At 40.0% G+C, this 13,718-nt stretch overlaps 1 protein-coding gene across 5 annotated transcripts in view; it reads right to left on the reverse strand.

Annotated features, from left to right (window-relative positions):
• LIMS1 (LIM zinc finger domain containing 1) overlaps positions 1-13,718 on the reverse strand; it is a 156,622-nt gene that overhangs the window by 66,058 nt on the left and 76,846 nt on the right. Inside the window, exon 1 of one of the 5 annotated variants that reach the window (XM_019826946.3) lies at positions 2,472-2,709. The exons of 3 other annotated variants lie outside the window; for them this stretch is intronic. In XM_019826946.3, the coding sequence (XP_019682505.1) occupies positions 2,472-2,578 (107 nt within the window). In that variant the 5' untranslated portion in view covers positions 2,579-2,709. Of the gene's footprint in view, positions 1-2,471; positions 2,710-13,718 lie in introns of those variants that run through there. One more of the 5 variants, XM_003983862.6, reaches the window with a different exon arrangement.

Consider the following 13,718-nt stretch of genomic DNA (forward strand, 5'->3'; position numbering starts at 1 on the left):
AATTTATGAGATAGTAAACGATGCTCAATAATGGCAGTTATTTTTACCTGGTTCTAAAGAGGAACAAACTGAGGTTTAACAAGATTACATAACTTGTCCAACAGAGTGGTGCTGAAATGAGTGTGCCTAATTTCAAAGTCCCTACCCTCCCTGATTCCTATTAACTAAGAAACCTGATTTAATGCTAAAAATAGGCTTACTATAAAATTAGAAAAACAACCTGACTCTCTAAATTGATAAAAAAGTCCATGGAAAAACAGACAATTGCCTACTTTTACTAGCTAAGTACCACACTCCTAAAATAAGGAATAATAGGGGTGCCTGGGTGGTTCAGACAGTTAAGCGTCTGACTTTGGCTTAGGTCATGATCTTGCAGTTCATGGGTTTGAGCCCCACGTCGGTCTCTGTGCTGGCAGCTCGGAGCCTGGAGCCTGCTTCAGATTCTGTGTCTCCATCTCTTTCTGCCCCTCCTCTGCTTGCATTCTGTCTCTCTCTCAAAAATAAACATTAAAAATTTTTTTTAAATAAAATAAGGAATAATGGTCATTCTCTCTGCAGTAAAGGACAGAGAAATCACAGAAGCAGAAGTCCCTTATTATCACTTGAGAACTGTATCACCAGAATGGGTGGAAAAATATTTCCCCTTAACTCAACAGAACAAGCAATACTTCTTAATAATTATTCTTCCTCCTTGGGGCACTGGGGTGGCTCAGTTGGTTAAGCATCCCACTCTTGATTTTGGCTCAAGTCATGATCTCATGGTCAAGATCTCACAGTGGTGAGATTGTGCCCTGCATCAGGCTCTGGGCTGGGCATGGAACCTGCTTAAGATTCTCTCTCTCTCCCTCTGCCCCTACCTACCCCCATCTCTCTCAAGAAAAATATATTCTTCCTCCTTTGATTTGAAGTCTACACAAAAGGAAAATATCCAGTTGTTTTGAAGGTCATTATAAAAATAACTACCTCCTTGAGCATAAACGCAATTTTATTCATGGGTACTTTTGCTACTGTCTGAAAAATAAATAAAATATGGTTAGTCTCAAATGTTGTTTTATATATCTTAATTTTTTTTTATAAAGGAAATTCCTTAGGACCCCAAATCTGAAATTAAAACTGTTTCTGGTAACTTTTCACTCTTGGCTCAAGAGTAGTTTGGAGTCTGCCTGTAAATGTTGATTTCAGAGGACACTTCCAAAAGCAAGAGAGAGCTCAATATTTTCACTAAACCTCATAAAATTTGTAACAATTCAAACTCTGAAGCCTTTAAATTCTGTCTTTAAATCCAATCAATTCAAAATTGATACAATTATACATACCTAAGAGACACCTGACATAGTAAGGAATAAAATCTAATAATGTTAGCATCAATAATGGTCCTTTAATGCTACTATTCTCTTCAAAAGTTAATGAAAGAGTTGATAATTTTCAAGTAAATGTTTCCCTCCCAAAGTATAGCTCCTATAGTATATATAGCTGGCTGTAAGACAAACAGACTTACAGAAGTTTAAAAAAGCGTTCCTGATAATTGTTTCCCTGTCAAATTTAAATACAGAACTTAAACTCTAAAAATGAAGTTATAGAAAAAAGAGAAATAACACACAGCATGTAAATATCCCTCTCACCATCTAGTTGAAATATTCAAATACTTAAGTCATGAGTCCATAAACAAACTTAAGTACTATAGAGTAAACGTAATAAAAAGAAAAGGAAGTCTCTCTTTACTGCAGCCTCCTGTCAGCACTAACACAGGAACACTTCATCTCAGAAACAAAATCTAAACCCTTCACAGTTAGCATAATATTTTAACATATGGCTTAATGTTGCAGGGACTTTTTAGAACCTAAAAATCTAAAAACAATTCTTAATAGCTGTAACAAAAACTAAAATGAGGCAAATTAAGTCTGAAAACAAAACAAAACAAAACAAAACACCCTAACCTTTTAGTTAAAATGGTCTCCAGATTTTTGATGTCCTTCCTTCCTAGGTTACATTCAATAGTTTCTGCATTCCTTTGCTCAACCATTTCAATAACAAAGAATGCTCTATGAACACCCACCAACCCCCACTCAAAACATCACAAACTAATCTCACCACCAAAATTCAAAGAAAAACTCCTCACAGAAACATGTTCTAATAAGCCAAAGCAATCTATCTTTAAACTAAGGGGGAAAAATCAATTGTTTCCAAATATTACTTTGATGATTATATAAATTTTAAAGACAGCACGGCAGTTTTGGGGAACAGCTAAAACAACTTACAGGATTTGTGAAGAAATGGAAAAATGAGTTCTAGTTTTACACAGTTCCAATCCAGCACAATCTGGGGGTAGTGTTCAATCTTTAATTATAGACTGAGAGGTTTCAGTGGAACCTCTTCAAAGTGTATTCCCCACTGCTGCATCCACTGAGGCAGGAATCTCGCCGCAATCACTAGGTGTCTTGACCTCCAGCCAACCATGACTTTGCACTCACCTTAGCTCTTCCTCCGGTAACCCATTTAGTCTCACACTATCGGGGCGATCTCGTCTTCTCCGGTAGAGACCTGAGTGGGACAGCTCTTTAAGCTGTAATGCAGTCATACTTCTCTCTACACATCAGTTATTGACAGTCTGAAGCATTTATGCCGAGCAGCGTGGCTGCTAGGGCTCGGAACGAACGTGTCTCTTGCCGGGACTTTAGTACACCTGACCAGAGTTGGAAACCTCCAGGCAAGCCGGGCTAAGCACAGCTTCCTGTTTCTCTGTTGGTACACACCCTCCTCAGCAAGGCCTGGCCTGCCTTATCTCTGGGCCTTGCACCTTGGGGGAGGGGGTGGGGGGAGGTGTCAGGGACCTGGGTCTCACGTGTTTACTAATAAGCAAAGTTTAATTGTTATGAATAATCACACCAATTCCTTTATAAATCTTTCCAGCATCATTCTGAATTAAAATTAGGCTAAAAAGCTCCAGTAGGGTAATGACTAAAGGGTCCTGCCCTATTTTATTTGCCAGGAAATGCACGAAGACTCCACAAGCAGCTGTCAGTATAAAGAAGTGCCTGGTCATCAAGAGCTCTTTGGGATATTTTCCTTAAAAAAAAAAAGGCACAATTGTGAGGGAAACAGTGCAATTCCTCCCTTTCCCCATTCTATCTGAAATCCTTTTTAGAAAGGAAGTGTCTTTTCCCCCCTAGATGTTACTCAAAAATTCATAACTGAAAGGAACATGTTTTCTTCTATCAACCTCCATTCAGTGATTTTCTAAATCTGTAACTACCTATTCTAAAAATTCCCTCTCATCAAATATGCACCTCAGTGTAATCAACACTGTCTGCCTAAAGGTGTTTTGGGTGCCTATGCAGCCCTAGTCGATGCACATGTGACACAGATGGTGACAAAGATAGAAAGGGGCTCTGTTTTAGTGTGTGTGGGGTATAGGTGAGTGTTTGCAAGAGGGGTTCGCAAAAAATGGAGGACAAATAACATGGAGCAAGTCTTTACTGTTACAGTTCCAAATGATGTTAGTGCAACAGCATGCAGGATTGTAGCCTCCAGTTTTGATTCAGTTCCACTCACTATACAGCACTGTCTCACAGATACAGGCTAGAGCCTTGGCAACTTCTTAGCCAATAGTTTGACTTTATGGTTTCCATAATTTCTCCTTGAGTGATCTGTATCAACCTCCTTCCCTTCTAGAATCCCCTCAACAAGAGCACATAGAAATGTCTCTGAAACTTCTTTTTGCATCAAGGGTTAAAGAATTAACATATTCCCCTGAGAGTATCTATATTATAAATACAAATATTAAGGCACCCACAAGGAAGAGGGGGGTCCATATCTTACTCCTTCACTCAGGACACGCAGATGTTAGCTCCCTTCAGGGCCACAATTGTCACCTTGGCTCCACCACCCCAGCGGAAAACAGACAACTTACAGCTGCCATCAAAATGTAACATACATTTTTAATTATTTTTTTTAATGTTTATTTTTGAGAAAGAGACAGAGTGTGAGTAGGGGAGGAGCAGAGAGAGGGAGACACAGAATCCAAAGCAGGCTCTAGGCTCCAAGCTGTCAGCACAGAGCCTGACACAGGGCTTGAACTCAAGAACCACGTGATCATGACCTGAGCCGAAGTTGCACACTCAACCTGCTGAGCCATCCAGGCACTGCCAAAATGTAACTTTTTTTTTTTTTTTTTGAAAGAGAGCACAAGCAGGGGAAGGGAAGAGAAAGAGAGGGAGAGAGAGAGAATCCTAAGCAGGCTCCACACTGTCAGAGCAGAGACCAACACGGGGTTCAAACCCACGAACTGAGAGATCATGACCTGAGCTGAAACAAAGGGGCAGACACTTAACTGACTGAGCCACCCAGGTGCCCCATAACACACACTTTTAAAGATTCAAGGAAGAAATTACTAATTTTGTTGTTAACACTAGATTTAAATAGTTGTGAAACATGTAAAAGAATCAAGTGACGAATGTTATCTCTTTCAAAAAGGGTAATACTGGAGGCCTCTGGGGAACTTGGGGACAGTAGCAGAAGAAAGCCTTTCTATTACCAAATTCTGTTCAGAACTTTGGATATTCTGCCTATTCAAAAATAAATAAAAAACACATATGTCTTTACATATGCCTTTTGTACAAAGCCCTAGGATCCTACTGAGACCTAAAATACAGAAAAGGTTAAAGTTTACCATAACAAACATAAAATTAGGATTCCTAAAGTGTCTAATTCTCACAGTTTTGTCAAAACAGATGTGAAAAACAAATGAAGAGAAACAACCACCAATTCTGTTTCTTTTCACTCTAGGCATCACTCTAGATGCTTGATGAATACAATACAAATTAATATTATATTCACTACAAACACAGGGACCTTGACATTGTTTTTTCCTTTTTCCAGTTTTTATTTAAATTCCATTTAGTTAACATAGAGTGTAATATTACTTTCAAGAAAGCTCAACATTAAATAGGCCTTGTTTCTATAGAAAGATATAAATAACAGAGTTTGATTTTTAAAAGAGCTTTAAAAAAAGTAATGCAGCATGCTGACAGGGAAAAAGTGCTTGGCAACTACTAAAGGTTAACGAGACAGGAAACACCTAACTGTGTAGGACGAGTCCTGTATTTGATGAGTCTAAGGTTAAAGGATGTGAACAGAAAAAAAAAAGTTCCCAAGCTATATAACAAACAAACTGAAACAGTTCTTGCTCTCTGACTTTTAAAATGGTTGTAATGAGGGGTGCCTGGGTGGCTCAGTTGGTTAACCATCGGACTTCAGTTCAGGTCATGATCTTGCGGTTCGTGAGTTAGAGCCCCACATCCAGCTCTCTGCTGTCAGCACAGAGCCTGCTTCTGATCCTTTGTCCCCTACCCCACTCTGGTGCCCCTCCCCCGTGTTCATTCGTTCTCGTTTTCCCTCTTCCTCTCTCCCCCCCCAACCTCTCCCAAAAAATAAATAAGCACTTAAAAAAAATTTATAAAATGGTTGTAATGACAAATAGGAATTTCAGTAAATGAATGCTTAAGGCCTAACGAAATTGTCACAACCAAGTAAAACTAAATTCTGGGGCTGAAGGTAAAGCTTTCTCACATTGTCTCTAGCACCCCTTCGGATGTGCTCTCAGATTTTATTGAGCTATTAAGTAGAACCAGCACTACGATACACGCTGGGAACCCACCCAATTTCTGAATAGGAAATTCACAAATGCCACAAAACACACCATTGACCAAGCAGCTCACGGGATAGCCAGATTATCAACTCCTCTCCTCACAATGGTGTTCCTGAACTTCATTCAGCACCAAGGGAGAGAGAACCCACCCCTGGAACACACAACAAGGCGGTGTCAGCAAAAGTGGCCTCATGTCTTCATCTTTTTTTTTGTTAACTTTTATACTTTTCCATAGAAACAGAGCTCTCAGTTGTGCCCTCTGTTGACAGCACAGAGGGAGGCCTGTGCCAGTGCATTTTCTGTGGGTCTCTATAGAGGGAAACAGTTCATTCTGCACTCCAAACAATCTCTGAGGGCCAGTGCGGAATACTCCTCTCTCATACTCCTATACAGCATCACTCACCTGGGATTCTGCCTCTTCTCAGAGGCTTCCAGGCATCAAGTGTTCACTACCAGGCAGCACTCCAGAACTCCCAGAGCTTTCCTCAGCCCCCATGCCCAGTGGTTGTTAAGGAGCAACAGCTCACAAAAGTTGTTAAGGTGAAGCATCTTCTATCCCACTTTCAATACAGTAGAGTTGGGCTGTGAACCTGATTACAACTTTTGTTCACTTGTCTCCAAACTGTTAGGTTCTCTTTGAATCTGTACTTTGACTCCTGGCATAATTAGATATCTGTTCCAGCTTAACGTCATCAGAATAGCTGATAATATCTTTTATAAATTTAAGCCCTTTATTGAGATGACTAAATACAAAGTTCTACAGAGCCTCACACAAGGTCCTGTTCTGCCAGGCTAACATCCAACCCAGTGGTTTTTCACCTTTCAGAAGGTCAGGAACCTTTTATGAACCTGACAAAAGTTAATGACTCAGAAAATGCATGTGAACACAAAGTTTTATCATCATTTCAGGGAAACGATAGATTCTTCAGAAGCCAACAGATAGACTTTACCTTGGATCTTCTGATTTGCACTGATCTTCCCCTTCTCTGGAAACCTGCAACACCACGGTGTAGGACTTTGGATCTCATTTGTTCAATAAGTTTTCACTCAGTGCTCTGCACTGGGCTAGGCACTGTTTCAGAAGAGTTCCTTTGTCTCCCCTTAATGTCTCCGAACCAATCTTTCTTCCACTTATCTTACCCTCTTCCAATCTATCCTCCAAATTTCAAAGTGCTCTTTAAAATTTTTTTTGTTTATTTTTGAGAGAGAGAGAGGGAGAGAAAGAGAGAGAGAGAGAGCAGGGGAGGGACAGACAGAGAGGAAGAAGGAGAATCCCAAGCAGGCTGGATTTCATGAACCATGAGATCACGACCTGAGCTGAAATCAAGTTAGATGCTTAACCAACTGAGCCATCCAGGTGCCCCGTCAAAGTGCTCTTTTAAAATATCATGTATTGATCCTGCTGAAAAACTCTTGAATGGCTCACTGCCATGGGGCGCCAAGTGAACCCTGCTGAGCCCATGCCCTCCCACACTTGCAATGAATTCCGGGAGGTTCCCAGGACAGGCATCACTTCCTCTCACCTCCTGGCCTTTCCACATGCAGCTTTATAAGACTAGAAGATGGACCAACTCCTAATCATCCCACTACAACTCAGTGCAAGGATCATCACTTATAAGAAGCATTTCTAGACCCTAAGCACCCACAGTTCCCTTTCTGTTGTTCCCAGAGTGCCTTCCCCTGGCAACTGTGCTTCTGTCCTCATAATCACACAGCCTCACAACAGGTTGCTTCTCTGCCCACCTCTCCCCTTAGCATAACAGGTCTGTGAGGATAGTAATGTATCAGATCATTTACAACTGTGTCCACAAGACCAGATACATGGTAGACGTTTGCATTATTTAAATAAGTTCTTTGATTTAGTGGTTCAACCAATTGATTTTGACAGCCTAATCACTTTACAGTGCTACTTGTGAGATTTTGAAACCTTTTTTTTTTTTTGCATTTGACATTCAACATTACCTAAATGAGATTTTTAAAAGGCACATCTATTCTATACTTTTACAAAAATTTACTTTCTTGGTGATACTGTAAAAAGTCAAAAGCTTTTGTAGAATTGAACAGTACCTCCCACGGTATAAACACTTCCCACTTGGGACTGGAATAAAGAAAAAAAAAATTTAGCCTAGATTTTTACCTATACCTGACATGATCTAGTTTTTCTAAGTTGAAGTATAATTCACATACAGTGTAATACTAGGTTTGGGCGTACATATAATGACTCAACAATTCTATACATTACTCAGTGCTCATCATGATAAGTGTACTCCTATGACATAGTCCAGTTTTTAGTGTACTTGGTCTAAGTACTCCTTCAGGCACGAAAGGGTAAAGAATCCTAGTTAAACATCAAACTTCTAAAACTGATCATTAGTATTACTAAATTGTGAATCTTTCTCCTACACAGAAATAAGACAGCGACAAACCAGATTCCATGGCAGAGTTAAGTGGGCCTCATTAGCAGTAACTTTTGTACTAGCTACTAAGAGCCTGTAAACTGGCTGAGCAGTTGTACATTTCCAGGCCATTTATTTCCTTGTGTGACACATAATAAGAGAATAATTTTATGTTTCGCAACTAATTTTGAACTTAATGAAAATGAATTCTTTTTAAAATTTTATCTTATGAATAATCATTTACAGGAGAAAGCAAACTCTCTAGTAAAGTAAGAATATCGTCCTTTCTCACTATGTCTAACACATTCATTTCCTAAATATTTATCAGCCCTGCTATCTCTCTAAATGAGACCTCTCTAGAGTGCTCTGGGCTATCAATATGCAGGAAGGACGCAGTACTGAAAACAGATCTGCTGCTTAAGAGTTCTAACTCTGACATGCCATCATAAGTAGGTTGAAGATGAAATTAACTAGAACAAAGAATAAGGGGAAGGCAGAATAAACTGCCTAAAAAACCAGGCCAGAGTCAAAAAAAAAAAATCACCAAAAAAAACGATGCCATTCATAAGGAGATGACACTGCAACAAGTCCCTCTGAATTTTTTCCTTAATCAGCTTTTCTGTAACTCAAGCTGGACACACCTGAGTGGACAGCCTGACCTGTCATCAGAGGCTTGTGAGAACTTCACTGCATCATTCCGAGCCAGACACACACTGAAGTTTCTCTCATGACCAACAACATGAGGTCATCTGCAGTACTTTGTTAGACAATTAAAGACTGTTCTCAAAAGATGCTGTCAAAATATGGTGAATTCTATTTCCAAAGGAATTTGAAATAAAATTTCAAGTAACTTATCCCATCCACATTTTGAAAGGGCTAAGTACAGGGTAAGTTGGTGTAAGGGTACAAGAAAGAAACCAGAAATATTCCATGTTTGTCAGCCTTCTTGCTATGCTTGACATATAAGCACACAGGAAGTCATTTCACTATGAAAATCCTCAATTTTTCCATTTAGAAACACAAGAAACCAAATTAGATGATATCACTGGTCTTTCCCCTATATTAAAAGGACTTGATTTTAAGAAAGGACCTGAGTAACATGATGTGCCAATGTCGACTAAGTTCTGACACAGCACACTTTACCCCTAATGACTGCATTAGTGAGAAATTCCATTGCTGAGTAAATTAGGAACACAAGGGTCAGGATTTATACATTAGCTCTTCAAAAAGTATTTCCTAGAGTCCTACCATATGTCAGATCCTCAGTGTAGAGGCAGGAACAGAGGAGAAAGATACTGAGCATCTTTGAACTTTTCTTGATTGTTCTTTCCCTGTGTATTTTCTCTTTGGGTGAAAAGAACTATTCCAAAAGTAAGATCTAATGAGAATATAAAATGCCATGAAAAGGCATACTGATCATCCCAGCCCCAAAACACATCTGCTGCAAAACCAGAGAATCCTCCTCAACAGAGCCCTGAGACCATAGGGAAGGAATAAGGAAGTAGGTGTCTGCAGGAGGACTGCACTTTTCCTCCGGAGCATAAATTATTTTTTTCAATTTTTTTTTAAACGTTTATTTATTTTTGAGACAGAGAGAGACAAAGCATGAACGGGGGAGGGTCACGGAGAGGGAGACACAGAATCTGAAACAGGCTCCAGGCTCTGAGCTGTCAGCACAGAGCCTGACGTGGGGCTCGAACTCACGGACCGCAAGATCATGACCTGAGCCGAAGTCGGCCACTTAACCGACTGAGCCACCCAGTTGAGCATAAATTATAATGTTAGTACCTCATTTGATGTACTAAACATGTTTTTGGAAAACTGAGTGTAAGATTAAACTTTTTTAACAGAATAATTTTTAATTCTCTAAGGAAACTTGTTTTAAAAAGAAATCCTACTGGTAATATTTCAACAAAGGGAGCTTTTCTGAAAATAAAAATTTTCACACATTCAACCTAAGACATATGTTTTAATATAACTTTTTATAACATTGCTATAAATATTGTTTCTACTCTTTCTACTTGTCCACCTTATACCTCGATATGTGCTGAGCCTGTTTCTAAACTAAACTCTCATTTTAAAAAATCCAATAGGTGAAGTACTTGTGTGTGAGGGAAGGGAAGAAACAGTTATTTCCACATTCCAAGAGAGTCAGTCACGAGCCAGGAATTTTGATCTTCTGAGAACCTGGAAGAAGAAATACAGTTCTGCTCCCTGCCCTGGAATTCAAGAGGTGTGTCATAAAAAATAAACCACAATACCTGCCTTACCCCAGTATAGGATTCATTACAACAGTTAGCACTGTCAACACATCAACTTTTATATCAAAACTGTTTTCACCAAGTTCTCAAAATATTTCCAGGTTCTGTATAAATTCTAATCTCAAAGGCAACATAAAAAAATTTGTGTCACCTCATTTCTAATGTCAGTGTCATCTCTTCACTTACTGTTATTTTTTTCTCCCTAGCTCAGATAAAAGTTCAATACCATGACAAAAAAAGAATTTAAAATTTTAAGAAAGCTCTAAAGACATAATTATTTCAATAAGGACAATATTTCCTGCATAGTTTTACCATTTGAGAGTGATTGATGACAATTATTTGATACAAAAAGGTATTCACGATATAGTACTTTGTGAAAACAGAGTTGAGGACACTGCCCACTGCTTCCATTTTACATGAAAGACCACATATGTATACACCATGTATGTATGCACATCCACACATCCACAAACACCAGAGAATCTGGAAGAGTATATACCTTCCAAAATATCTCTGGTTGGCAGTATTTGAAAAGATTCAAAATTATTTTTTCTTGTGGACTGTCTATATCTTCTAAGTTTTCTACAACAGAAAAATATAGTTCTATTTAATAAGGAACCAAAATTTAAAATGCTTGAGGTAACGAAGAGAAAAATTAAATTAAGATCCATTATCCCATCTTCCAAAGGGATTTCTAATCAAATCAGGAAGAAAGGACACCTCAGAAACCCTCAATATATATAATGAAATATGGATGCATCCTCTAGAGTGGGTCGGGTTTGAGTGGGAACAGCAGTACAGAAGAGGATTTGGGGAGAGGTAAGTGGACGGCACTCCAGGTGGAGGAAACATCAGTGAAATGTGATTGAGAGATATGTCAAGAGGAAAGTGAGACTGACAGAGCAGTGGATCTTCTAAGCCAGGACCACAGCTTTCAAGGTAGCACACAAAAAAAGGAAAGCCATGTACAGAGGATCTCATTGCCCAAGTGTAAGATGAGGGTCCAGCTGAGACTGTTCATGGGAATGAGAAGGAGACAGGCACAGACGACATTACATCAGGACTGATGGGCAGGGCTCAGCAAAAGGGCACAGAAGAGTGTGCTGTGACCGCCCCAAGGCAATCATTGCACACTGAGAGAGCCCCAAACATGTGGCAAGTCCTGCTCTAAGACCAGGGACCCACTGTCCTTGTGGGGCTTGCAGTCTACTGCTGGTACTAGTACTAATCATACAATCACACAAATACAGATTTAAAAACGTGTCAAATGATAGAATAGGGTACCATGAGAATGCTTACAGCAAGGAGTGGGGAGGGATCGCAGGGAAACATTTTCTGAAATGGAAACATTACCCCAAAAGCTGGGATCTGATACCCCGCAAACCCAAAAGGTATGAAGTCACTAAAGGCAAGAGGGCCCAAGGTGTGAGGAGCATTCGTGGTAACAGGGTCAGTTGATAGAGACCCAGGGCCAGGAGGAAAGGAAATCCCACCTTGTGGCTAAAGGGAAGTGCTGGCAGGTGAGGTGAGAGACAGGCAGTGGCATGGCATCTTTTAACCTAAGAGCGAAGGGAAGCCACCATACTGTTAAACAAGGGCCCAACAGGATCAAATCTGTTCCACAAAGATTGCTCTCACAGTGGCATGTGGGGAGGGTGGATTTTAAGGAGCAAGTGGGGACAATCATGGAGGCAGTGCAGGGAAGAGATAACAGCCTGAGCTATAGTGGTATGAGAGGAATTTAGGAGGTAATGGAGAGGCCGGGGTAGGAGAGGCAGTAAGCACTGACACTGTTAACATCTCCCCATATTCTGTTTGTGACGAAGCAATAACACTGACCTGGGGAAATACAGCAAGAGCTGTACTTCATGTTCCTTTAATCTTGTTCACAGAGAGGCAGGCATTTTAAACCTACTTTGAATCTGATAAATAGTTTTTAGAGAGTGTTTACAGAAGAAAAAGCTGGGACACAAAAATGTTCACCTCACAAAGTTCAAAGTCTCCCAACTCTCTAATATGGTTGATCATTACTAACAACAGAGGGGTCTAAGTGCCTACCAAGCACCCTGTACTTACTATCTAGTTTAATGTTCATCTCAGTCCTATGAGGTGTGTTATCACTCTTCCCGTTTTGCAGATGAAGTTACGAAGTGTTAAAACAGTTAAAGGTCTTTTCAAAATTTTATTTTATTTATTTATTATTTCTTCTTCTTCTTCTTCTTCTTCTTCTTCTTCTTCTTCTTCTTCTTCTTCTTCTCTTTTTTTTTAGAGACAGAGAGTGTGAGCCGGGGAGAGGCGCAGAAGGAGAGAGAGACAGAGAGAGAGAGAATCCACGCTCAGTGTAGAGCCCCTTGTGGGGCTCGATCCCATGACACCAGGACCATGACCTGAACCAAAATCAAGAGTCGGATGCTCAAATGACTGAGTCACTTAGCACCCCAGTAGTTAAATGTCTTGACCAAACAACATAACCAATAAGGCAGATAATGTGGATCCCAACCCAAGTTTACCTGACTCAAATGTTCCTGTTTTAGCCAATGACTACACTGTCTCTGGGCCCCCAAATGCTCTCCTCACAGATCATCAAAAGGTCACTCTAAACTAGAACTGCCTTTCAATACTGATAAATCTAACCCAGGAAGCTTCTGGAAAGCTCAGGACCCTGACAGGCACAGGTGCCCTGAGGAAAAGTCCCAGACTATAAACACAGACTAGAGACAGCTGGCCCACACTTTCCATCCCCGGAAATGAAAAGTAGTCTAGTTATGCTCTAGATGAATACTGTGAATGGGGAGTCTGAGGATTTGGAAAGAGACCTATAGTGCACTCCTGTACAATACTCACTAATACACATCTTCCTTCTCAGCTAATTTTCTCCCACCAGTCCGGAAGTAAAGGCCTGTGAAAGAAAGGAGTCAAATTGGTAGTCTTAAATTTAACTGAACTCCTGGATTCCTTTGAGTTCTGCAGGTTGAAATTACCAATGCTGCCTTACTTCCTTGCAGAGTACATGTGATGACTCAATGTTTCCATGAGTTCTGGAAAAAAAAAGGCAAAACTTCTAATGAATACAGGTTTCCTCTAACAGAGCAAGTCTGCTGAAACCATGTAGACTGTTACATGGCAACAAGGGAGGCTCTGGAAGCAACTGAGACAACACAGCGATGTTAGGAGGGTGTGGGTGCAGGAAGAGGCACTGAGAATATGACCAAGCCCATTTTAATTCCTTTGAGAGCACTTCATGCCATAAACAAATGTTAGTGTTTAAGCCATACACACCACCTGCTTCTGGTACCTTATAAAGGAGGCTATTTCAAAACACAAACCAATCACTACATGAGAAAAATAAAGAAAAAAAAGTATGCAGTTTAATTCCCCAATCCTGATATTAATAAATCCCTGTAAAGCCATATT

This window comes from Felis catus, chromosome A3 (genome assembly GCF_018350175.1).
Source record: "Felis catus isolate Fca126 chromosome A3, F.catus_Fca126_mat1.0, whole genome shotgun sequence".
Classification (NCBI taxonomy): Eukaryota; Metazoa; Chordata; class Mammalia; order Carnivora; family Felidae; genus Felis; species Felis catus.